A 21,194-nucleotide genomic window follows, 5' to 3' on the forward strand; every position below is an offset into this window, starting at 1 on the left:
TATGTGCCAGACCTACAAAAATTTAACATTAAAGAAAAATATTTTCACCTATAGGAAAAATGCTTAACAATACATCATGAACACACAAGCCAAGTTAAATAAAACTATAACTAACGAATAATATTTTTTAATCATAATAAATTAAACCTTGCTTTGCTGAGGGAAATAAAATTGCATCCTAGGCAAGAAAATATGACTAAACAATCACAAATAAAAGTATATGTATACATACTTGTACTTTCTGCATATCCAATTCATCTCTTTTTGTTTTTCACACACACAAAATGACAGCGGTTTGTTCATAATTTACGAAGGCATTAAATTGAAATTATTGCTGGTAAAAATGACATGTGATGTAATTAAAACTCATGGAAGAGGCGATATTTTGGAAAGATTAATTGTATTGCAAACCATCAATGGATTGATTACTAATCAGGTTAAAATAAAACAAATTTAACCCTGACAGCTTGAACGACAGCAGAGGATTCAGCTGGAACAACAGGAGATTCAAGGGCAACTCCAAGACCTTGCACTCCGCCATCAGGCTGCCAAGGATTCAAGAAATGAAGAAAGAGTGATACTCCTTGAAGGTGCCAGGGAGAAACTGTTGAACAAATTGCAAGAGCTGCAGGAAGAGTTACAAAGAATGCTCCATGGCCCAAGGCTGCCAATTAGATCACAAAACGTGAGAAGACCAGCAGCCCCAAAGACAACAACTACCACTAGTACAACACCCCAAACAACAACTCCGACTGTACGAAATCAAGTAGATTTTCAACCACAGGAGGAAGTATTTCAGATACCAGAATTTCCAATACAGGTAAAGGATCCCATCCAATTGGAGGAAGTTGAGCAAAAGAAGGAAAAAGCTGACCAAGTACAGACTAAAGAGCCAATTGTAGAGGCTGACAAAAACTTTGACAAAACCAATGAGACTGATGACCAAAACCTTGTTGCTGTGTCCTCAACATCTCCACCAACTGCAGTCCCTAAACTAAGAATTAGAGTGCTGAAGGACAAAACAAGGCAGAGGCAAAGACAGAGGAAGCAATTGCTGAGCCCACAATTTCTAGATCCGGGATCCTTTCTGGGTGTCCTGCCACCACGTCAGCGATTCCTCCAGACACCAAATACATTTGGTTTTGCCACATTTGATGGCAGAATTGTACCGCTAGATCAATCTTTTCAGTCATTCAGCCCTGTTCAGGAGACACCACAGTCATTTCAGCAAGTGTTTCATACATTTAGCCAGCCAGACAGATTTCTGGGACAGGATCAACAGTCAAATAGTCGGGCAGCAATCACGTTCGTTAGGGTGCCACAAACATTCAATCATGCAACACAGTCTTTTGGTTCACAACCTACAAGCCAAGCTCCAGTACCTGAAGACCTGGGGAAGCCACCATTCCCTCAATCTTCAGGGTCTTTTGGCATAGTTCCTCAGGGATTCAATTCAACTCTTCAGGCACAGGAAAGGCCATCACAAGAATTGGGTCCCACATCTCAGCCATCAAGGCCTAAACCGCAATCATTCAGACGGAGACCACAAGCACCCACATTTAGTGGTCAAAGGCAGACATTTTCCCAAGATTTTAGCTCATCTGGCCAAACACCAAAGACATTTGCTCAATCATCCCAGTCATTTGGGCAATCATCTCAATCATTTCAACAGGGGACAAAGCCATCAAGACAGGGGGGCCAGGGACAGCAATCATTCTCCCAAGGAATAGGGTCATTCAGTCAATCATCTTTTCATTCATTTGGACAATCATCTCAGTCATCTGGTCAAGTACCATCATTTCTACAAGAAACAGTTCAATTTTTTGAACCATTTCCGACGGTAGGGTCATTTGAGGTGGAGCAACAACCAGTTGAAATACAGGTGGGGACTGCATAAGGTTGGTGACCAGTATGAATGAGTGAATGACTGAATGTAAATGTGAGAGAAATTTTCATCTTCATTAAGTCTTTAACTAACATAGCTCATATGTATGATGTAAAAAGCAATTCATCTCATCAAAACTATATCATAACACAAATTTATTAAAAGCTCTGGTTTCAATTCAACTTCAGTTTTTTTTATTTAGATGCAGATGCCTGTGCCACCTTCGCCTCTTTACTAAAAGCATTCTCATCTCTCCATTCATTAAATACATTAATTAATGTCTGAGGAGTAAAATAAATAAAATGTACAATGACTCACCATATTTTTTTCTCATTCAGCTCTAGATAAATAAATCAGCAACTATATCTTGCACACTGTCAGTATATGGTAACCAATACTAAAACTCATTTCTGGTGATTGCCTCATATCTTCCCTCAAATTTACTCAACAATCATCTAAGTGCAATCTATGTACTCGTATTCTTTAGGGGTGTTATCTTCAGGAACTAGTAGAAACAACTCCTATATGCTTTAGATGCCGCAATGGGTGGTGGATATTACAAATGTAAGATCTGGGTTTTATTCCTAGACTACATCAACATCTTTTTAGCAAATGATTTTATACATACTTACTTTTCCTCCTTCTTTATTATCAATAATTTCTCATGTAAATTTAATTTAAAATGCAAATATGATTTATCAATTGATCAAATGTCATAAAAAACAATGAATATACAATAAACTCCAACAGACTTCATACAATTTTAGTAAGGCATTAAATGATTCTTTTTTATGCATTAACACAAAAAATGTTCCAATAGGTTGCTGCACCTCCTCCATCATGTAACACAGTTGATGGTGTTCCTGGAGATTGTAGACCATTGGTACAGTGTCTAACATTTTACTTAGAGATAAATACTCTAAGTAGGAGTCGCTGCCCCTTGGGAGTAGGATCTGATGGCTCTCAAAGGCTGGGCGTGTGCTGTCCGTTAAGGGGGCCATTGGAAGTGCAATTTGGTAAGAATGATTTCTTTTGAAAATTCAACATCACATATGTGGATCTCACAGAAAGAACTCTTTAGCGCTAGAAGGGTAAATGTGTCATATGTACTAGTAGCCACCACTTACTAAATTTTCCTAAACTTCCTATATTAAAGGCTACAATAAAGTTTTTGCTGTACCACCTCAATTTTTCCTGACTTTATATTATTTTTGACTATGTATATTAAATAATTTTCAGCAAAAAAATGCAGATTCTAACAACCATACATGTACCTTAAAGGTCAACACATGTTAAAATGACGAGTATAAAGTACTGCTGTTCCTGGTTATTCATCCTTATTCAAATCACATGTCTTCCTTATTCAGTATCTAACCTTTCAGGTGATTCTTGCTGCAAATAACTGAATTTCCTGCCTCGTAGACCCTTTTTGAAAGAGTAGCACATGTTTTTTTCCAGATGCCAAATACATTGGCACATCAAATTTCCCTGGCTCAGAACTATTCCCTCTCTTTGTTTTGTTATGACGTAGTAACTTGACTCATTTTCTACCCTCTCATCAATATGAATGCCTCCAAAGCCGGATCCAGAATTTTTTTCTATCAGACAAGGGCCTAACAGGCATTATCTTATACTTGAGATTAAAAACAACATATACAAAGCAATTATATGCAAATTATTCTCTTTATTTTAATATGTAAGTTATTAATATGAAATTAAATGATTAAGGCTCAATAATATAAAAAAAAAACAAATGTAATGAAAACCGTATTAAAAATCTTGTCTATTTTTTTTAAGCATTTGGGAGGGGCATGTGTCACAGACCCCTCCTCCCTCACCCCTTAAAGCTTCCTATAAATCCACCTCATATGACAGGATTTTGCCTGATTGCGAGAACATTATTTTAAAATATGCGAGACAAAATAAATAACTATCTGTTCAATGAATCAGTAATCATATATTAAGTGGGTCAGAAAACCAATTTAAAATATAAAACAGAAGAACGTTTGTACGTGAACATATCCAAAAAAAAAAACACTTTGTGATGCCTGAAAAAAAAGCATTACTCAATTAAATGTAAAAATTAATAATGTATTGTAAATCAAAAATTTGAGATCTAAAATGAATGTAAGAGTACCTAAGCATTATATTATCAATGGATATGTTAAAAAAGGTACATATTTACAATATAAAGTACCCATGAAAAGGATTGTTATTGGTCCTCAAGGTAGCTGACCAAAACAGGTCCTTCTCGTGTCAAACATAAATTACAGCAAATATTATATGTATTCAAGTATCAAATTTTCCTTAACTACATATTATTTCTTTGGGTCAAACAGAGCAACCTTTAGATAGACGCAACCAAGGAGTTCTGTTACCTCCTCCACCTCCAAGGGTAGTGATCCCACAATTCACTCAGCAACAACTTTCCAGCGCAGCAAATGATGCTCTCAGAAAGCTTCAAGAAAGAGTCCAAGCAACAGCATTCATCTTCTCACAGGTACAGCTCTACATACCTTTCATTAACTGATTACTTTTAGGCATAACTTGACGGAAATTCAAAGAACTACTGAGTTAATGAATTTCCACAGTATTTTCATGAATATAGATTGATGAAAAATTTCTCGGGATTCCCACCAGGTATTTTCATGAATATACCTAGCGCGTAGGGTGCTTGGTCCAATGTTCAATAATAATCCTACTACCTCTCAGGTTATTTTAGAGGGAGGGGATGGAATATTGTGCGCTTAAACCAGAAAAATGTCTGAATATTGTCCTCCCCCAAGGTATATTCCGAGTCGCTAGAGTGGAAAAATATTAAGGTGTTCAGACAATCAAGATTCTAAGAGATAAGTAAAATAAAACTATAAATGCATACCAGTGATTGAATTTCCCCTTAGGGAGTATTTGTACCACCAGTCCAAACAGCACCCTCTCCAGTTGGAACACATCAGGAGCGCTTCTTTGCTCTGACACCAGGAGGAAACACAGTCAAAAAGGCAGAGGATGGGCAGAAAAATGTGGAAGCATCAATCAGCCTGGTGGAGCAGTAAGTGACTAAATTAACTTACTAAATTATATAAAAATACATCTTCCTAAAATACATCATTTAAAATTTTCATTACATTTTTACATCCAAAATTGAGAGAAAATTAAAAATTACATCAATGCTTTAATAAATTCTAATGAATTCAATATCTCACTCTCATTTGAATAGAGTTAATGAACAGTATTGGCTAGTGATTGGGTGAAAGTATCATAAAAAAATTTAATGATTTATCTCTGAGTGATTCATACTTGTATTAATGGAATCAAAGACTTTAACTAAACCATAGTACCTAAGAAATAATTTTAACATTAGAACCAATGACTTTGGCTCCATGACTTTTGCAAATAAAAATTTTCTCAGCTTCATATTTATTCCATTCCTTGTTATTTAAGATTTTTTCCGCAAATTAGAATTATTTTCAGATCCAACCACCCCTTTCAAAAAATGTACTATAATGAGATCACAAAATTTTACTTTCGAGCCCTACTAATGATATAATCTTAAGTACAAATATATATGGCTAAATTAGAGCATTGGCGGATACAGATGGGGGTGCACCCCCCCTTGCGTGTCCACCTGTATTGCCAAACATTGCAGAACCATAATTGTGACTTTTATATATCATGGGATGGCATTGTCTTGTATATGTGAATAATCACTTTCATTAAAAATTTCTGAAGCTCTGCATGTGACTTTATTATTTTTTTTTTTTTAAGATCAAAGTAAAGGTAACTCAAGATACCTTTTGTGCAGCCTCCTCAAGTTTTCTCTGTATCCGCTACTGAAGTAGAGATGTGTCCATGGGAAGAATCAGATTTATAGAAGTGTACCACAAGTATATTATTTTCCTTCCCTCATTTCTTTAAGGTTTAACCTGACTCCCGATCAAGGAACATTTGCATTGCCAACATTCAGCTTACTGAGCACCATAATTGGGGATGCCTGCCCAAGGAGACCCCAGTGTCCCGGCTTGGATTCAGAACTTCGATTCACAAAATACAGGTAAATATGTACTATAAACAGAATTACATTCTTACCCTTTCCCCAATGTCCATGAAATATGTATGAACCAATGGTGAAGATTTCCATGGTAAATACAGAAACTACGTGAAAGGATATCCAATAGCCAGATCAACTCCTTCATCTGCTATAAGCCATTAGTCTTATGACTGGGATACAGGAAGAAACTATGGTTCCCAGTCATTAAGTTTTACCTACCCTAATGACTAAGAACTATAGTTTTCCTTCACCTAGCCTCTTTTTTTCCTCTATTCATCACCTTTGTCTTAACCCAAACTTTGCCAAAGGGTATCTTAGGTTTGCATATGTCATCAAGAAGATAACTTCATCATAACGTACTGAAACCTAAATGTAGCGACTGAATAACACCAATTATGAGAATAAATAGGGGCATGGAAAAACTATGTAAATCCCTTCATCCTGCTTCTTTCACAAAGCAAAGCCTAAAACCATCCAGTAATAGAGGAGGCGAAGATTTTAATATGTCCGAAGTTTGGAAAACTATGCACAATACGCTTGAAAGAGATCATTTCAATCAAATTTCAAAATCAAGGACCAATTGGTTTGTGCAGGGGCGCAGCTAGGAATTAAGGCTAGGGGGGGTTTCAGGCGCAACTAATACTGGGGTGCTTGGGGTATTGCATACCCGCCAGGGTTAGCTGGAGGAGCGGAGGCCTTCCACCGGAAAAAATTAAGATAAATGGTTCAAAATGGTGATTTTTACGGCCTTTGAGGGATATTTAATTAATTCTCACACTATTCTATAAGCAATATTTATCCAATTAAGTAAAATAGATTTAGCCTAAAAATTTCTGTGAGCTCTGGGGGGGGTTTTATCCCCTCGCTGCACCACTGGGTTTGTGTCCACGAATGATTATACCTAGTCTCATATGCATTGAAACTGTAGGTAATACCACTGAGTTCAACAGCAGGCCAGCCCACGCTTTACTACAATCATCTAATTTTAAAAATTAAATACGTCCACAGGAGTGCAGATGGAACATGCAACAACCTAAGAAATGGAGAATGGGGTAGTGCCAACATTGCTTTGCAAAGGATACTACCACCCAAGTATGGTGATGGTAAGTCAAAACTGTTTGTATATAGGAGCATATCATTTGATTTGTGGTTGAAAACATTTCGCACGAATGAAAATGGGCAACATAAACTAGCAGAGTCAACATTTTCCTCTCTCTGTTATTCAACAGGTGTCAATGCTCCAAGAGTAGCAGATGGATTCTCAGTTTCAGAAGCAAACCGGGATGGAGGTTCTGATGGACTTCCAGGAGCAAGGGTTGTCAGCACCCAATTTGCAGCTGCTTCATCACCTAATGCCCACTCTTCCCATGAACACACCCTAATTTTGATGCAATGGGGGCAGTTCCTGGACCACGACCTCACTCACACGCCTATTTCACGAGGTAAAGTGCCCACCCAAAATTAATTGTTGTCAGAGGAATAAATACAATTAAATGGATTTTTTCTCAAATGGGATTCGCAAAAGCAACCATTTGATTTTTTACATCAGCATTGACATCCAAAAATTGCCATTTGTGCTCCGGTAAACTGGCTTCATTCTGCCAGTCATTGATGAGTAAGTTTCTTATGAGTAAGTATGTTGGTAATCTATGAATAACTGCAAAGGGCAGAGTATGTTAGCCTGACTATATTTCAACATATATTTTAAATTATTGTAACCTCACATACGAAAGCCTAGTGACTGCCTTTGACAAAACTGTGAATAATGAAACCATTTGAATTTTTTTATTAGCGGAATTATTGATTTAATCCTTGTGGAAATGGCACAATTCGCATGTATCCAGAAAGAGAACGTACAAGTAAAAAAAGAAACCTGACCACAGCTACATCAACCCAAGGCTGTAGCTACGATCAAGAGGAGACAAACGGCGATATTTCCGACCACAACCGCAGTTAAGGTTACTTAATAAAAAGCGCGAGTTACATTTCTACTAGATGACATCATGAGATACTGATGGCGAGATTATTCAGACGTTGACGACATTGGCGCCATAATCATGGCGGACAAACAAATACATACGTTACTCTAATACATAAGTTACTCTAAAACTGTATCAAGAGAGTCAAGTACTAGAGAAATTAAGTTAAAATTGAGAATTTTAAATTAACGAAAAATATAAAAACTCGGTATTTGAAACGAACGCGGAACATGAAATGAATGTAGCATTTTCAGTACGTGTGGAAGTTAGGACACATTACTGATCACATAACGCGATCTTACTTCGGTACTATATGTCTTTGGTATACCTTGGAGATAAGTTGATAACGTCATTTACTGCCGGTAATCCTCTTTTCCGCTACCCAGTGAGAAATGGTTGGTGGAATCCACGTGGAACCCACGTGGAGAATTAACGTGGATACCACGTGTTTTTGGTCGTGGAATCAACGTGGAACCCACGTGGAAATTTGGTGGAAAAATTAAAACAGCAGTTGGTGCTGTCCTAAAACCATTAAAACCTCAACCACTCTATATCTAAACCTTCTATATATGTGTCTACGATTTTTCATGTGCTCTCATGGCTGCCTTTCCACGAATTATATAAAAATAGAATGTGCGATACATTTTCACATAACTAGCGTGGTTTCAGGATGATAAATGACGCAATGTCACCAGAGAGTTAAGTTCCACAAATTAGAAATTCTGTTTAACATTTTATGATAATCACCACAAATCCACTTGAAATCAACGTGGATTCCACGTGGGTCCAACCACTCAATATCCACCACCACCAAATATCCACCACTCAACGTGGATTCCACGTTGATTCCACCACCCATTTCTCACTGGGTATATTTCCCTGATTTGATTTTCTTCGCCAATTACAACCTCCCTTTCCTTTGTCCATTCAGAGCGCTCTTATTGGCTCCTTCAAATGACGACCATAAGCGGAATTTTCAAATCCATCAACGCTGCGTACCACTCTCAACGACCGCAATTATGAGAGCAATGGGGGAGAAAAATTGCTATCACGATGCAACTTCGATGCTAAATTATCATAATTACACACAAAAAATGAATTCCTATCATCTATTGAATGTAAACCTTTTCTAAATAGTCACAGCCATTAGGACTTCAAAATTTACGGCAATCGCAAAAAAATGAAATGCGGAAATTGAGATGTGGCATAATAGACTTGTAAACATAAAATATTTATTGATAATTTTAATTATATTGCTATTACTACCAATAATACATCAATTATTATTACGCACAGCACAGAAAATTTTTCAGCATGAAATTTGAATCATGATTCCATTAAAAAATTCTTATTTCTTACCAATGATGATGTGTTTTTACCCCTGATAATACAAATTATGTCACGATTTTAACTTTTTTCGGAGTTCTTACATTTGTCGACTGATATTGGCTATTGTAAATTTACCATGAATATAAAAAATAAATCAACAAACATCTAATCGCCTGCCAACAAGCATTACTGGTAAGCAAAAATCCTAGGAAAACACACGTCGATATAACAATATGTGATTTCCATTGGAAACATTATGAGTGTGGCAGAACCAAACACCAGTAGCACCAGGACTTTGCCAAAATCTGCCTTTCTGCAACCCTCAATATTACTTCTGATAAGATTTCAGGTTAATTAAACCTCTTTTACCCATTCAAAGTCCTCAATGACTCACTCAGTGATTCAACTCAAAAGTTGGTCTGTATATAGAGGGTAAATTTCACACCAGACTTAGCCGCAGGCATGCGTACATTTACTACATGAATAAAAATATACTTTAGCCGCAAGTTCAATGACTCCTTCCATTATATTTCTGGCTAAAAATTAGTGAAAAATGGTATTGATGCCAAGGGATACAATGTTTGGAAGGTCTGTGTTCATTGCATGTCACAGTTGGAGAAATTTTGGAGGTTAAATTTTTTATATACAGGTAACAGTGGTGGAATATCTTGCTGCCGCAATGGGATGGCTATACCCTTCTCTTCAAACCTCCGTCACCCAGACTGTTATCCAATACCAATTCCTGGAGATGATGGCTTCTTCAAGCAGTTTCGGGAAAAATGCATGGAATTTGTGAGGTCTCTTCCAGCCCCAAGACCACAGTGTAACTTTGGTCCAAGAGAGCAGGTACAGCTACCAATTTGATTACTACACTCTTTTATCAACTAATCCTCAGCAAAATAAAAAGTAAGACTTTTTGAGCGATACCTACCTCTTTCTAATCATCAACTTAATTCCATCAACTCAATATGTGTCAAACTTAACCCTTAAAAAATACTCCCCAATGTCACACATTTAATAAATGTATGCAACCATAATTAAAATGTTTTCCAACACTTGCCTCCTCCATTCAAGATGATCAGGATCATAACTATGGGGGGCAAACCATGGTCTAGGGGAGGGAAGCCATGGGATTTATGAGATTATTTCCTTGAAAAAATAATTTTATTTTAGTTAAGGTAAGGTGGGGTAAGTGACACCCCTAAATAGCATATATCAATTTTAACTAGCTTAGGAAAATGTTCTAGGCTTGCTAAAAATATGAGATTCAATGCATAATATATATGTGAATCACTGAAAAAGATAATTAGATTAATAATCCTCTCTTTGTAAAGTGGTAATTTTTATACATTTTTTCTTACAATCTTGTTAAGGGATCGCACTTACCCCGTACATGGGGTAAGTGCGTCCCATGGCGGATGTGCAATATATTTCCATATTACGCAGCACATGGGGTAAGTGCGATTTGCCCAGAAATTCAGATGTACATTGCTTTTCAAAGTACCAAAATATGTTTAACCATTTGTGAGAAATCAACTTTTATCTAAGGTAATGTAAGTACATTTTTTGCATTCTTTGGTTAATTATGACACAATATGGAATTGTTGTTAAATGTGTTTTTTTAATGATAGTAACAGTACTCGACTGCTACACATTAATTCAATGGTGTATTAAATTAAAAAATAGCTAGTGTGCATAAAAGCTGAATAAATAATAATAAAAATAGTATAAATCTTGCATATGACAACAAATCTGAATACAAACCAGATTGTAATGAACTAAGAATTGCATCTCTAATGTAACCTATGTTATTAATATAAAAAAGCTAAATGAAGAAAAACTCATGGTCTTCAACCAATTGAACATTGAATATTTATTTGTTTATTTTAAGTCATACCGAGAAAGATAAGCAAAACGTTAGCTTTCCTCCACAGCCGACAGAGGGCTTGGGTAATATTTTTACAGCGTCTTCCCAAGGTATTTCACTGGAATCCTCATTCTGTGGATAGGTGAAACTAATTTCAGTACCAAAGGATGTCCTCTGAAAGCAAACCACGGGATCACCTGATTCATTAACTCCAGAATTTTCCCTTCATAGTGAGCAACTGACTTTTTGCTGCTGAATCTCGCCAGATTCCAATATTCACTTTGAATGTTAGTCACCAAATTTGTTAAGCTTTTTTGACTCATGCATTCGACATTTCGACTCAGGCATTAATACCATGTCATCTACATCCTCCTCGTCAGAAGATATGATATCCAATGCCCTATCATAATCAATCAACAAACTTAAGAAAGCTATCTTTATCAAGTAAACCTTCAAAATAAAAGTTGATGTGAGGACTTTAACTAAAAGACCTAATTTTATAAACCTCAGTGTTTTGCAACATTTATACAAGGAAGTTTAATGCAGGAACTGCCTGACAGAAATTAAAAGTTTAATGCAAGAACTGTTAGATAGAAACTAAAAATTTAATCCATACTACAACCTCGTAGCCTGGGGTAAGTGCGACAGGCAACGGGGTCGCACTTGCCCCGGAAGGTAGGAATGAATGGTTACGACGGTGAAAGTGTAACCCCCCATCTAAACTAAATGTAATGACCTAAGATCCAAAATTTAAAGTAAAGCAAGGAAAACCAATCCATGAAGAAGAGAAAACAAGATATAGTTCTTACCTAACACCTCCAATGCATTGATTCAGAGGGAACTGCGGAATAGCCTCTCCTCACAACCAACTAAGACTACGAGATGAACAGACGGGTATGTTTCCTAAGCATGTGGAACAAGAACTTAAGGGATAAGTATTACAAAGTCGTTGCCTCTGGTTCCATTATAATGTATGGAATATGTTGCACTACCACCACTAGCTTCAAGAATGGAAATACGATCTTCCTAAAGGGAGGTCGCACTTACCCCACCTTACCTTACATATCTTATACTAATATGTATCATTTTTCGTGGGTTTAAAGAAAATTTTTTGAATATTTTCGTTTCAATTCAGTACTGATTTAGCTTAAAGACTTTTGCGATTTTTGCTTCTAAGGGGGGGCAGCTGCCCCCTCCTGCCCCTTGTTGCTACGCCCATGGATGGAGCACATGAATTGGTTCATTTAACTAGTTATTGTTTATCTATAACCACATTATTAAAAAACTCTTTATTCTTTCAGATGAACCAAGTTACTGGCTACATTGATGCATCCAATGTGTATGGCTCAAGTTCGTCTTCTCAGAGAAATCTAAGAGCATTATCAGGAGGCCGTTTAAAAGTACAACCATCTAATCCTTCCCAGGAAGTAAAGCAGCAAAGTAGGAGAGACAAAGGCCTTCTACCGGGCAGCCGCGATCAATGCACTGATGAATTTGATGAGAAAGAATGTTTTGATGCTGGTTAGTGAGATTTGCATATGCATTCATCATTTAATGCTGAAATTTCTGGCTCTTTTCTTCAGTTTTTAAGCTTTGACGAAAAAATTTTCTCATTGAAGGCATAAATTAACTATAGTGATAGCACCAAAGTGATCAAGCTAGTTATAACTAGCTTGATCACTTTGGTGTTTTCTTATTTATCATTTGCCAACATTTGGATATCACATGTTCAACCTTTTCACATTTTTTTGAACACACAGGTGATGTCCGAGCCAATGAGCAGCCTGAATTGGCACTTATGCACACTTTGTGGGTCAGAGAGCACAATCGCATTGCTGATGCACTGTCTGAAATGCATACCAATTGGTCTGATGAACAGTTATTCCAAGAATCTAGGAGAATAGTTGCAGCAGAAATGCAACATATAACATACAATGAATTCCTTCCAATTATATTAGGTAAATAATTAATTTATAGCAAGAATTATCTCATGCCAGCGTTTTAACATTATAGTTCATGACATTATTTCTATACAGGAAAGGAGTACATGGACAAATTCCAACTGACTCCATTAGTGACCAGTGGAGGAAACCATACTCACTTATATGATGCAGACCTAAATGCTGGAATAACAAATGTATTCGCAACAGCAGCATTCCGTTTTGGTCACTCTTTAATTCAAGGAAATATACAGTAAGTTCTTTCAGCTTTCTGAAAATAGTGAATAAGTTTCCAACCCAACAAGTCTGTCTAAGATCTCACTATTTACATCAGTATGTAGTTCTTACGGCAGGGCCATATTGTTTCATCCTTTCTCAAGCGATTGAAGTTATAAAGGTAAGCCTATATATATCACCCTTGGATTTTTGAAACTTTTTCTATCAAATGTAAAAGAGAAAGCAAACTTTAAACTGAAAAAATACTAAATATATGTTTTCATTAAGCTGAAAATATATACCTACATAATTAGACATTCATGATATCATTTTATTTCAAGGCCTCAATTTAAAATTTACAATTTTAACTGTGAATATGTATTGCCCGGGAGGTAGCGGTGAGATGCATCGCCTTATTTATTGTTCTGTGTCAATTTAGTAGGCAATTTTATGTTTTTGTAAGGCATCCAATGGGTTGAGAAGTTAATGGATATCATTTTCATTTGCAGGAGCTTTACCAAATTTGGCACGGTGAAACAATCCCTCCAGTTGTCCAAAAACCAATTCTCACCATTTACTCTTTATGAGGAGGGAGCAGTGGATGACTTTGTGAGAGGCCTCTCAACACAAACTTGTCAACGCTTTGATCGATTCTTCACTCCTGAGGTATCGATGAAATAAACCAAGGTTACCTCCTCAAAATAAATCCTGTGCTGATGCATAAAATATAAAGTCTCTACTATATATTTTACGCATCAGTATTAACTGAATTTAAAATTTTACTGTAAAAACCTTTGTTTACTGGTAAACAGCTATAGCTTCAAGTACGTCACTTGAGTGTGAACTTTTAAACTGCCATTGGAGGTCAAAGAGAGCTGGAAAATTATAGTATAACTTTCACATGCTCTTGAAATTCTGAATAATAAAAATCAAACATATATTATCACTGAAAAGTCTTCAACCCTTATCCTGACAAAGTGGATGAATGAAAACTTATCATAACTAACGCCTCTGAATTTCAATGACTTCATTACGAAATGTTTAACGAGGGAAATCCAAAGGTTTCCTGGGCCCAATTCATATACGTTGGTTGTCCTTTCATAGACCTAACGGTATAGATAAGTGCTCCCTTGCAAAAATATTTTCTATAGAAATTTGATGTTTTTGGTCTATTAGATAAAATAATAAACATAATTAACATGATATCTACTCTTTCAGTTAACCAATCACTTATTCCAAGGAGATCTACCCTTTGGCTTGGACTTGGTTGCCCTAAACATTCAGAGGGGCAGGGACCATGGTATTGCCCCCTATGCAGAGTGGAGAGAAGTCTGCGGATACAAGAAGCCAACTAGATGGGAGGACCTTCTAGAAGTCATGGAAAGAGAGGTTAGGCAAAAAATAGAACACTAAACTCAATGAATTTCCAACTACATGCTTACAAAATGTTTTAAAATTTAATCACAACTAATAAGTAAATATGTTCCAGTACATAATGCACAATTCAATAATGGGTTATGCATTGCAGAACCTGTTTGAAGGCTACTGACTCACGTATCTGAAATATTTACTGACATTATTTTATCTATGTTACTCTCTATGTCTTAACTCATGAAGAGGACATTGTTTAAAACAAAGATAAATAGACTGGGAGTTAAACTAGACGTATTAATATTTTTGTCTCACATAGAAGACAGCACATTGATGTGGTCTGTAACATGCTGCAACCTAATGGGCGAATCTAAATCTACTCACAAATTTGTAATTGGGATATCCTGGCTGTTTTACTATGTGACCGTTCATACCAACATTCGTATTTTTTTCTCTCGTGTCGGACATTGGTAAAAGTCTCGGAAAAATTTTTTAAAAATAGAAATATGATGGTAGAGTGCATGGAATTTTTTAGACCCATCAGAAGTGATTTTGAAACCCTTCATACTGTAAGTCGCCAAGACCCTCTCGTCATTGTCGACCGGGGATCGATTAGGAAAATCGCACAGAAAAATGGAAGAACTCATGTCCTGAACAATCACACTTTATTCTTACTTCAGTTGTGTACACACGCCGACTACCCAGCATACTGTTGCCTTCCTCTGGTCAGCGTTTCCATCATTCTCTCGGGTGCATAGCAGGATCACATTCTTAAGCAAGATGTCTTACCTTACGTGGCCATGCGAGCACTTTCTGTAGCCGAAGGGGTTGGGTGGTGGGGGATAGCGGGAACCGAAAGGAAAGTAGTTATCACTGTCTTTAAATGGATTGGAATCTAAAGGAAATGAGGCAAGGATGACGATAGTCGCCTCTTGCAATACTCTATGGAAGCATCGTCCCATATAGAGTACAATATTTCCAATGCCACATGTTTCCTGTTAGCGTTCAAAGTAAACAAATGAATGGGACTGCATGCTCATGGCTTGTGTTTGTTTTTCAAAGATTTTACGCAAGTTTACATCCTAACTTAGTGAAAAATGTTATTCATAAACTATGACAATTTATCGGATGAACGAAAGTTTCAAAGGTGGTGATAATTACTCACCAAGTAAAAAAAAAATTATTCAGCCTCCTTCCCCTATTTTCCTATTCTAATATTTGCAGAAAAAAAATTGAAATTTGAGAAAAAATTATGATACAGGATGAAAAAGAATAATAAAAAAGCCAGAATTATCTTGCTCACTGTACGTTGAAAGTTGGCTTTATTACAGATAAAATAGTGAAAAAAATATCCCTCTTCCTTTACAGTAAGATCACATTTTTCACTGAAAAGAAGAAAGGGTCAAAATTTACTCCTATCTACTTGGGCTGCAATTCAGTATTAATCACTTAAAGACTTTGGAAATCATTAGACCACATTACTGGTGCTATTGTTGCCAATATCCCACTTTGAGGACGATCTGTATCTTTAGTACCATTAGTGCTGCAGAAGTCAGATGCAACACAAAATATCACAAAAATGTGGCTGGTTCTAAAAATATAAGTTTCAAAATTTAAGGATCAAAATCCAAAATACAGTAGCGAATGTGTTAAAAGGAAATATACCTTCAGGTCCATTAACAGACCTGAATAAGTTTCAATAAGATTTAAAACAGATTAGACTCTAGAACATTGCTTTCGATAAGGTATGGAATGGAAGACAGCCTGAGTAGTATTTCTTATCAACTGTGAAAAATGTAGTGCAAAATAATAATCTTAATATTAACGAGGGATTCCACATGGGACAATCTTCAATGACAAAAAAGCAAAGCCATATGAAAATTTTGATCCCAATTGTATATTAACCGCTCCTAAACCTGAGTGAAAAAATTCTCTTTAAATTTGTAACTACAAGGTTGTTCTACAGAGATGCTCCGATGCCCATGAATAGCTTGGAAACATGTATGCAATATAAAGTCAAATGTCACTAATTGTGTTTATCCCTCACACTCGGAGATATTTTGAAAAACTTATTTAATTCTTAATAATTAGAAGGGCTAAATTTTAGTTACGTTTCTGTTATGCCCCATTAAAAATATAAATTTGGCCCTGGAGCAGCTTTATGAAATATTAAACTAATATATTCCATTTTCCATTAATTCCAGACTGTTGAGGTTCTAAGAGGGGTCTATAACACAGTGTCTGAGATAGATCTTTTCATTGGTGGAGTGGGCGAGCGTGGGGGCCTGGGTGGTTCATCATCGCTACTGGGACCAACATTTGCCTGCCTAGTTGGAGACCAGTTTGCACGTCTGAGAAGAGGAGATCGATTTTATTATGAGGAGGGAGACCAACCATCCTCCTTCAATGATCGTAAGTCCCATTTAATAAATTCCTTTCAAATGATCAAATATCATCGTCATAAGCATATATTTTCATGATACATATGTACTAATACTCCTTTTTTTATGTAACAGCAGGCAGTGGTGCAGCGAGGGGGGGTTTTGGGGGACAAAACCCCCCCAGAGCTAAGAGAAATTTTTAAATTTAATCCATTTTACTTAATGGATTGATATTACCTATAGAATAGTGTTAGGATTAATCAAATACCCCTCAGAAAGCCGTAAAACTCGCCATTTTGAACCATTAATCTTAAAAAAAATTTCTGGAGGGCCCCCACAACTCCCACTTACCCTGGCGGGTATGCAATACCCCCACACCCCAAAGTATTAGTTGCGCCTAAAACCCCCCTAGCCTTAATTCTTAGCTGCACCCCTGACAGCAGGAAACATTGTATGGAAAACTTTGGAAAATTTCACATTATTATGAGACATGCAACCAGTTATGTGGACAAGTCCACATCAGCACGACTTGAAATTAGAAAAAAAGGGTGACGATCTGGACTCTTTGACAAAACCGTCTTGGAACAATTAAATTATGTGAAATTTTACAAATTTTCATTTTCACAATGAAAAAAGAATAAAATTACAGACAGCTTACCTTGAAAGTTCAATGGCAGGAAGTACTTGACGCAATTGCCACCACTAAAAGATTTCATTTCAATTTGTTGACAGTGGAACATATCCATGGGCCCCTCATCCCCTCTAGAAGCAAAAGTAAATTTAGATCAAAACGAAAGTTAACCCTTAACCAGTGACGTGCGGTCTGAGAGACAGCTGCATTTCTAAAATTATGTCTTAAAATTTAACGTTCCTTTTATTAATTTCTGTAAATTTGCAATTGAAATCGATTAGCGGTCTGTGAGACCGTACGTCACTTACTAAGAATGCATCAAGAAAAGGAATAAGCGGGATAAATTTCATGGCTACTTACTACTTAGCCTTCCAACTTTAACATTTAAGGCCTTTTTTGAATCTGGCGAAATATTGATACACAAATATAATAATTATAACTCAAGTGTTTTTGGCATCAGTTTTTTGGTCCTGCTTCAGATCACAATTTTTTATGACAAATTGTTTCGTATTGGGAGTGTAAAAATGTTAATATAAGTTTTAAAATAGATAAGCATTCAAAGAAAAATTAAACAGAACAATAAAAATGGCGTAGCAATATTTTATGAATTTTTAATTTATTGCGGTCTCCCAGACCGCACGCCACTGGTAGTGTAACAAGAATTGCACGTCACTGGTTATGGGTTAAGTGAAATTTTTCTTTAAATCCAAGAAAAGAGATGTTAGTATAAAACACGTAATTAGAATAAAAATATATTTTTTCGAGCAAATAATTTTAAAAACCAATAAAGAGCTGTTACATATTGTTTTGAAATATTGATTTCCTTAACCTTCACTGAGTTACAACGTGAAAGACTTGCCCCCCTATAGTTTTGATCCTAGGCACGCCCTTAAACATATCCATTGACCTACCTCTTCATTTTATGCAAACAGGAGAGAATGCAGATCACTGTGTTCATTTATTAACATCATAAATGAAGTATAAATTTAATTATAAAAAACAATTGAAAACAAAACCATATAGTATGCATAATGTTCCACAAGCTATGCCACTTTTTATGCCATATGTATATGTCATATATATGCCACTTTTATGTACATATGTCTATATTTGTGACTGTCCCCAATTAAAATTTACATCACACTCGTAACAACTGAAGAGGCTGAGTATTTGCATACAATCAAAATGTAAAGAGATATGGGGCAAGCTTTTAAAAATTAAATCAAATTCCTATGAATTCAAGATTTGATTGGTTCTGATCTAATGATTGGATATGAAATTCAATTGCATTAATGGAAGGGAAAAAAATTGAACCTAACAAAATTTCACAGACTTCCGCAAACTATAATTTCGTGCTTCATAAGTTTGTGGAATTATTGCCATTTTCATGGTAATTCACAAAGTTATGCTTACGACCATCAAGTGAATCCAAGGACCTTGAATCATCATCACCTATCACCATTTTCAATGCACGAGAATGGATGCATAAATTAAAAATAATTTTAATCCACTAAGCATGATGCCCTCAATGCCATAGTTTCCCAGAAAATAAGTACATATGTGCATTATGAAGTAAAGTATTGCAATTACCCAAATATGGTTACTTATATGTTATGGCAAGATTATCTGTAGATAAATTCTCCAGTTTATGGGCGTACCCAGCGACAGGCAAGAGGGGGCAGTTGCCCCCCTTGGAAGCAAATGTCGCAAATGTTTCTAAGGAAAATGATATTTTTTTCAAGTAAATAATTTAAAAAACTAATAAAGAGCTGTTACAGTTTCCTTAAAATGTTGGTTTCATTCGTCTTTTCCATGCTTCAATCTTACCTACAACTTGAACAACCATGGCTTGCCCCCGCCCCCTAGTTTTGATCCTGGGTACGCTCTTGCTCCAGTTAACCATACAATTGCCCCTAATTATTAAAAATGTGAAGTAATTTTTGTCAGGTGTACTAAGTATCACAAGAATATAATTATATATTATTTTCCAGGTCAATTGGAACAACTAAGGAAAGCTAGTTTGGCAAGAATTCTCTGTGACAACTCAGATGATGTAGCAGTAATGCAGCCATTGGCATTTTACAAAGCAACATTTCTGTAAGTTTCGAGCGGCAAATTATGATATTTTGTACTTGGCTCTATTGATTGGACTTATCATAAAACTTCAAATTTAATAACAATATTTAATGCAAAAAAATCTAATTGCATAAATGTTGAGGAAACTAACACATCTCCAATGCAAGTCCCTCTCTCATCAAAACAATAATTACAGCTTCCTAATTTTTGTCTTCTCAACCCAAATGCCTTTGCACTTATAATTAGTCTTAAAACTAACACAGCATGGGCACCACACACCCTATAACTTTGAAATTCCCAGTCTAAAAGATGCATCAAGTTTACAACCCCCATCTTTCTTCTGAATTATGCTCCTCCCTTCTCTAGCAAACACATTTCAAATCCAAACATCAATGACAAGGAAATATATTGGGTCAGCCTACACCCACAAATGTTGCATAACCACCTTAATTTCACATGGTGCTAATTTCAATAACTCTCAATTTCACACACCTAAACAGAGATAAATTGTGATGTACCTATATAAACTCATTCTCCACAAATATTATATTCTTCGCATATCTTCCGCCTATGTACACAATTTTTCCTTCCAAAAGAAAGAGCTAAAAGACTCCCTTAATCAAAATGTTCTTTTCCTGAAAATTCTCATCTGAATATCCACATTACCTCTACTGCCTGCAGTGTTTCTACTTCATTCCGACAGGTATTCAGCAATGTTAAAGTAAAAAAGGAATATAAATGTTCATATTTATAACTATTCATGACAACCGAATATTTTTTCATTAATGTATACATACCTTTTGAGTATTCTGGTGCCACACTATTCCCACCAGAAAAAAGGATATGTTCATAGGCAATTAACTAAAATTGATTTTTAACTGCATTTTAAAGGTGCTCAAGGTATTGAACACTGAAAAGTAATGAATGATGATAAAAGATGGATATGCCAAGAAAATATTAGCCACGAAAGGCCACTAAAAAAAATAATTTATTTACAGAAACCAGCGTGTACCTTGTGAGAGCAGTGCCATTCCCAGAGTTGACCTCAGAGCTTGGGCTCAAGAAATCCCTGCAGCTGCATAACACTCTTCACTTCATCTCATCTCAACCTCGATCTGTTTAACTCCAATTCTTTCTGATACAAACAGGTTTAGAACAAAGTTAATAAAAGACTGATTAATAAGAAATAATAAATCTATAGTGGCCCAAAATGCATTATTTATATTATTCATTAAAACTCATCTCCTACCCGAGAAGCACTTCCAGTATTTCAATCCAAAAGGCATCATCAAAACCAGTGGCAGATCTATGGAGGGATGGGCTAAGGGGGCTATGAACTCCCCTTGGGTATCCAATTTACACTAGAGATAATGGTAATTTTGTTCAGCCCCCATTACTACTGGTAGGTTACCCCCCTCTTAGCCCTCCCCTTGTCCCTATCCTGGATCCGCCACTGATCACAATCACAATC

At 36.2% G+C, this 21,194-nt stretch overlaps 1 protein-coding gene across 2 annotated transcripts in view; it reads left to right on the forward strand.

Moving 5' to 3' along the window:
- LOC124163386 (peroxidase-like) overlaps positions 1-20,934 on the forward strand; it is a 33,509-nt gene extending 12,575 nt beyond the window's left edge. The window contains exons 2-17 of one of the 2 annotated variants that reach the window (XM_046540265.1): positions 467-1,882; positions 2,706-2,901; positions 4,225-4,385; positions 4,786-4,934; positions 5,802-5,936; positions 6,942-7,036; positions 7,163-7,375; positions 9,891-10,087; positions 12,410-12,629; positions 12,869-13,066; positions 13,145-13,301; positions 13,774-13,930; positions 14,483-14,653; positions 16,840-17,047; positions 19,639-19,744; positions 20,722-20,934. In XM_046540265.1, the coding sequence (XP_046396221.1) occupies positions 467-1,882; positions 2,706-2,901; positions 4,225-4,385; positions 4,786-4,934; positions 5,802-5,936; positions 6,942-7,036; positions 7,163-7,375; positions 9,891-10,087; positions 12,410-12,629; positions 12,869-13,066; positions 13,145-13,301; positions 13,774-13,930; positions 14,483-14,653; positions 16,840-17,047; positions 19,639-19,744; positions 20,722-20,806 (3,864 nt within the window). In that variant the 3' untranslated portion in view covers positions 20,807-20,934. The remainder of the gene's footprint in view (positions 1-466; positions 1,883-2,705; positions 2,902-4,224; positions 4,386-4,785; positions 4,935-5,801; positions 5,937-6,941; positions 7,037-7,162; positions 7,376-9,890; positions 10,088-12,409; positions 12,630-12,868; positions 13,067-13,144; positions 13,302-13,773; positions 13,931-14,482; positions 14,654-16,839; positions 17,048-19,638; positions 19,745-20,721) is intronic. The other variant, XM_046540266.1, reaches the window with a different exon arrangement.
- The last annotated feature ends 260 nt before the right edge of the window (positions 20,935-21,194 follow it).

The sequence above is a fragment of the Ischnura elegans genome, chromosome 8 (assembly GCF_921293095.1).
Source record: "Ischnura elegans chromosome 8, ioIscEleg1.1, whole genome shotgun sequence".
NCBI classification, from domain to species: domain Eukaryota; kingdom Metazoa; phylum Arthropoda; class Insecta; order Odonata; family Coenagrionidae; genus Ischnura; species Ischnura elegans.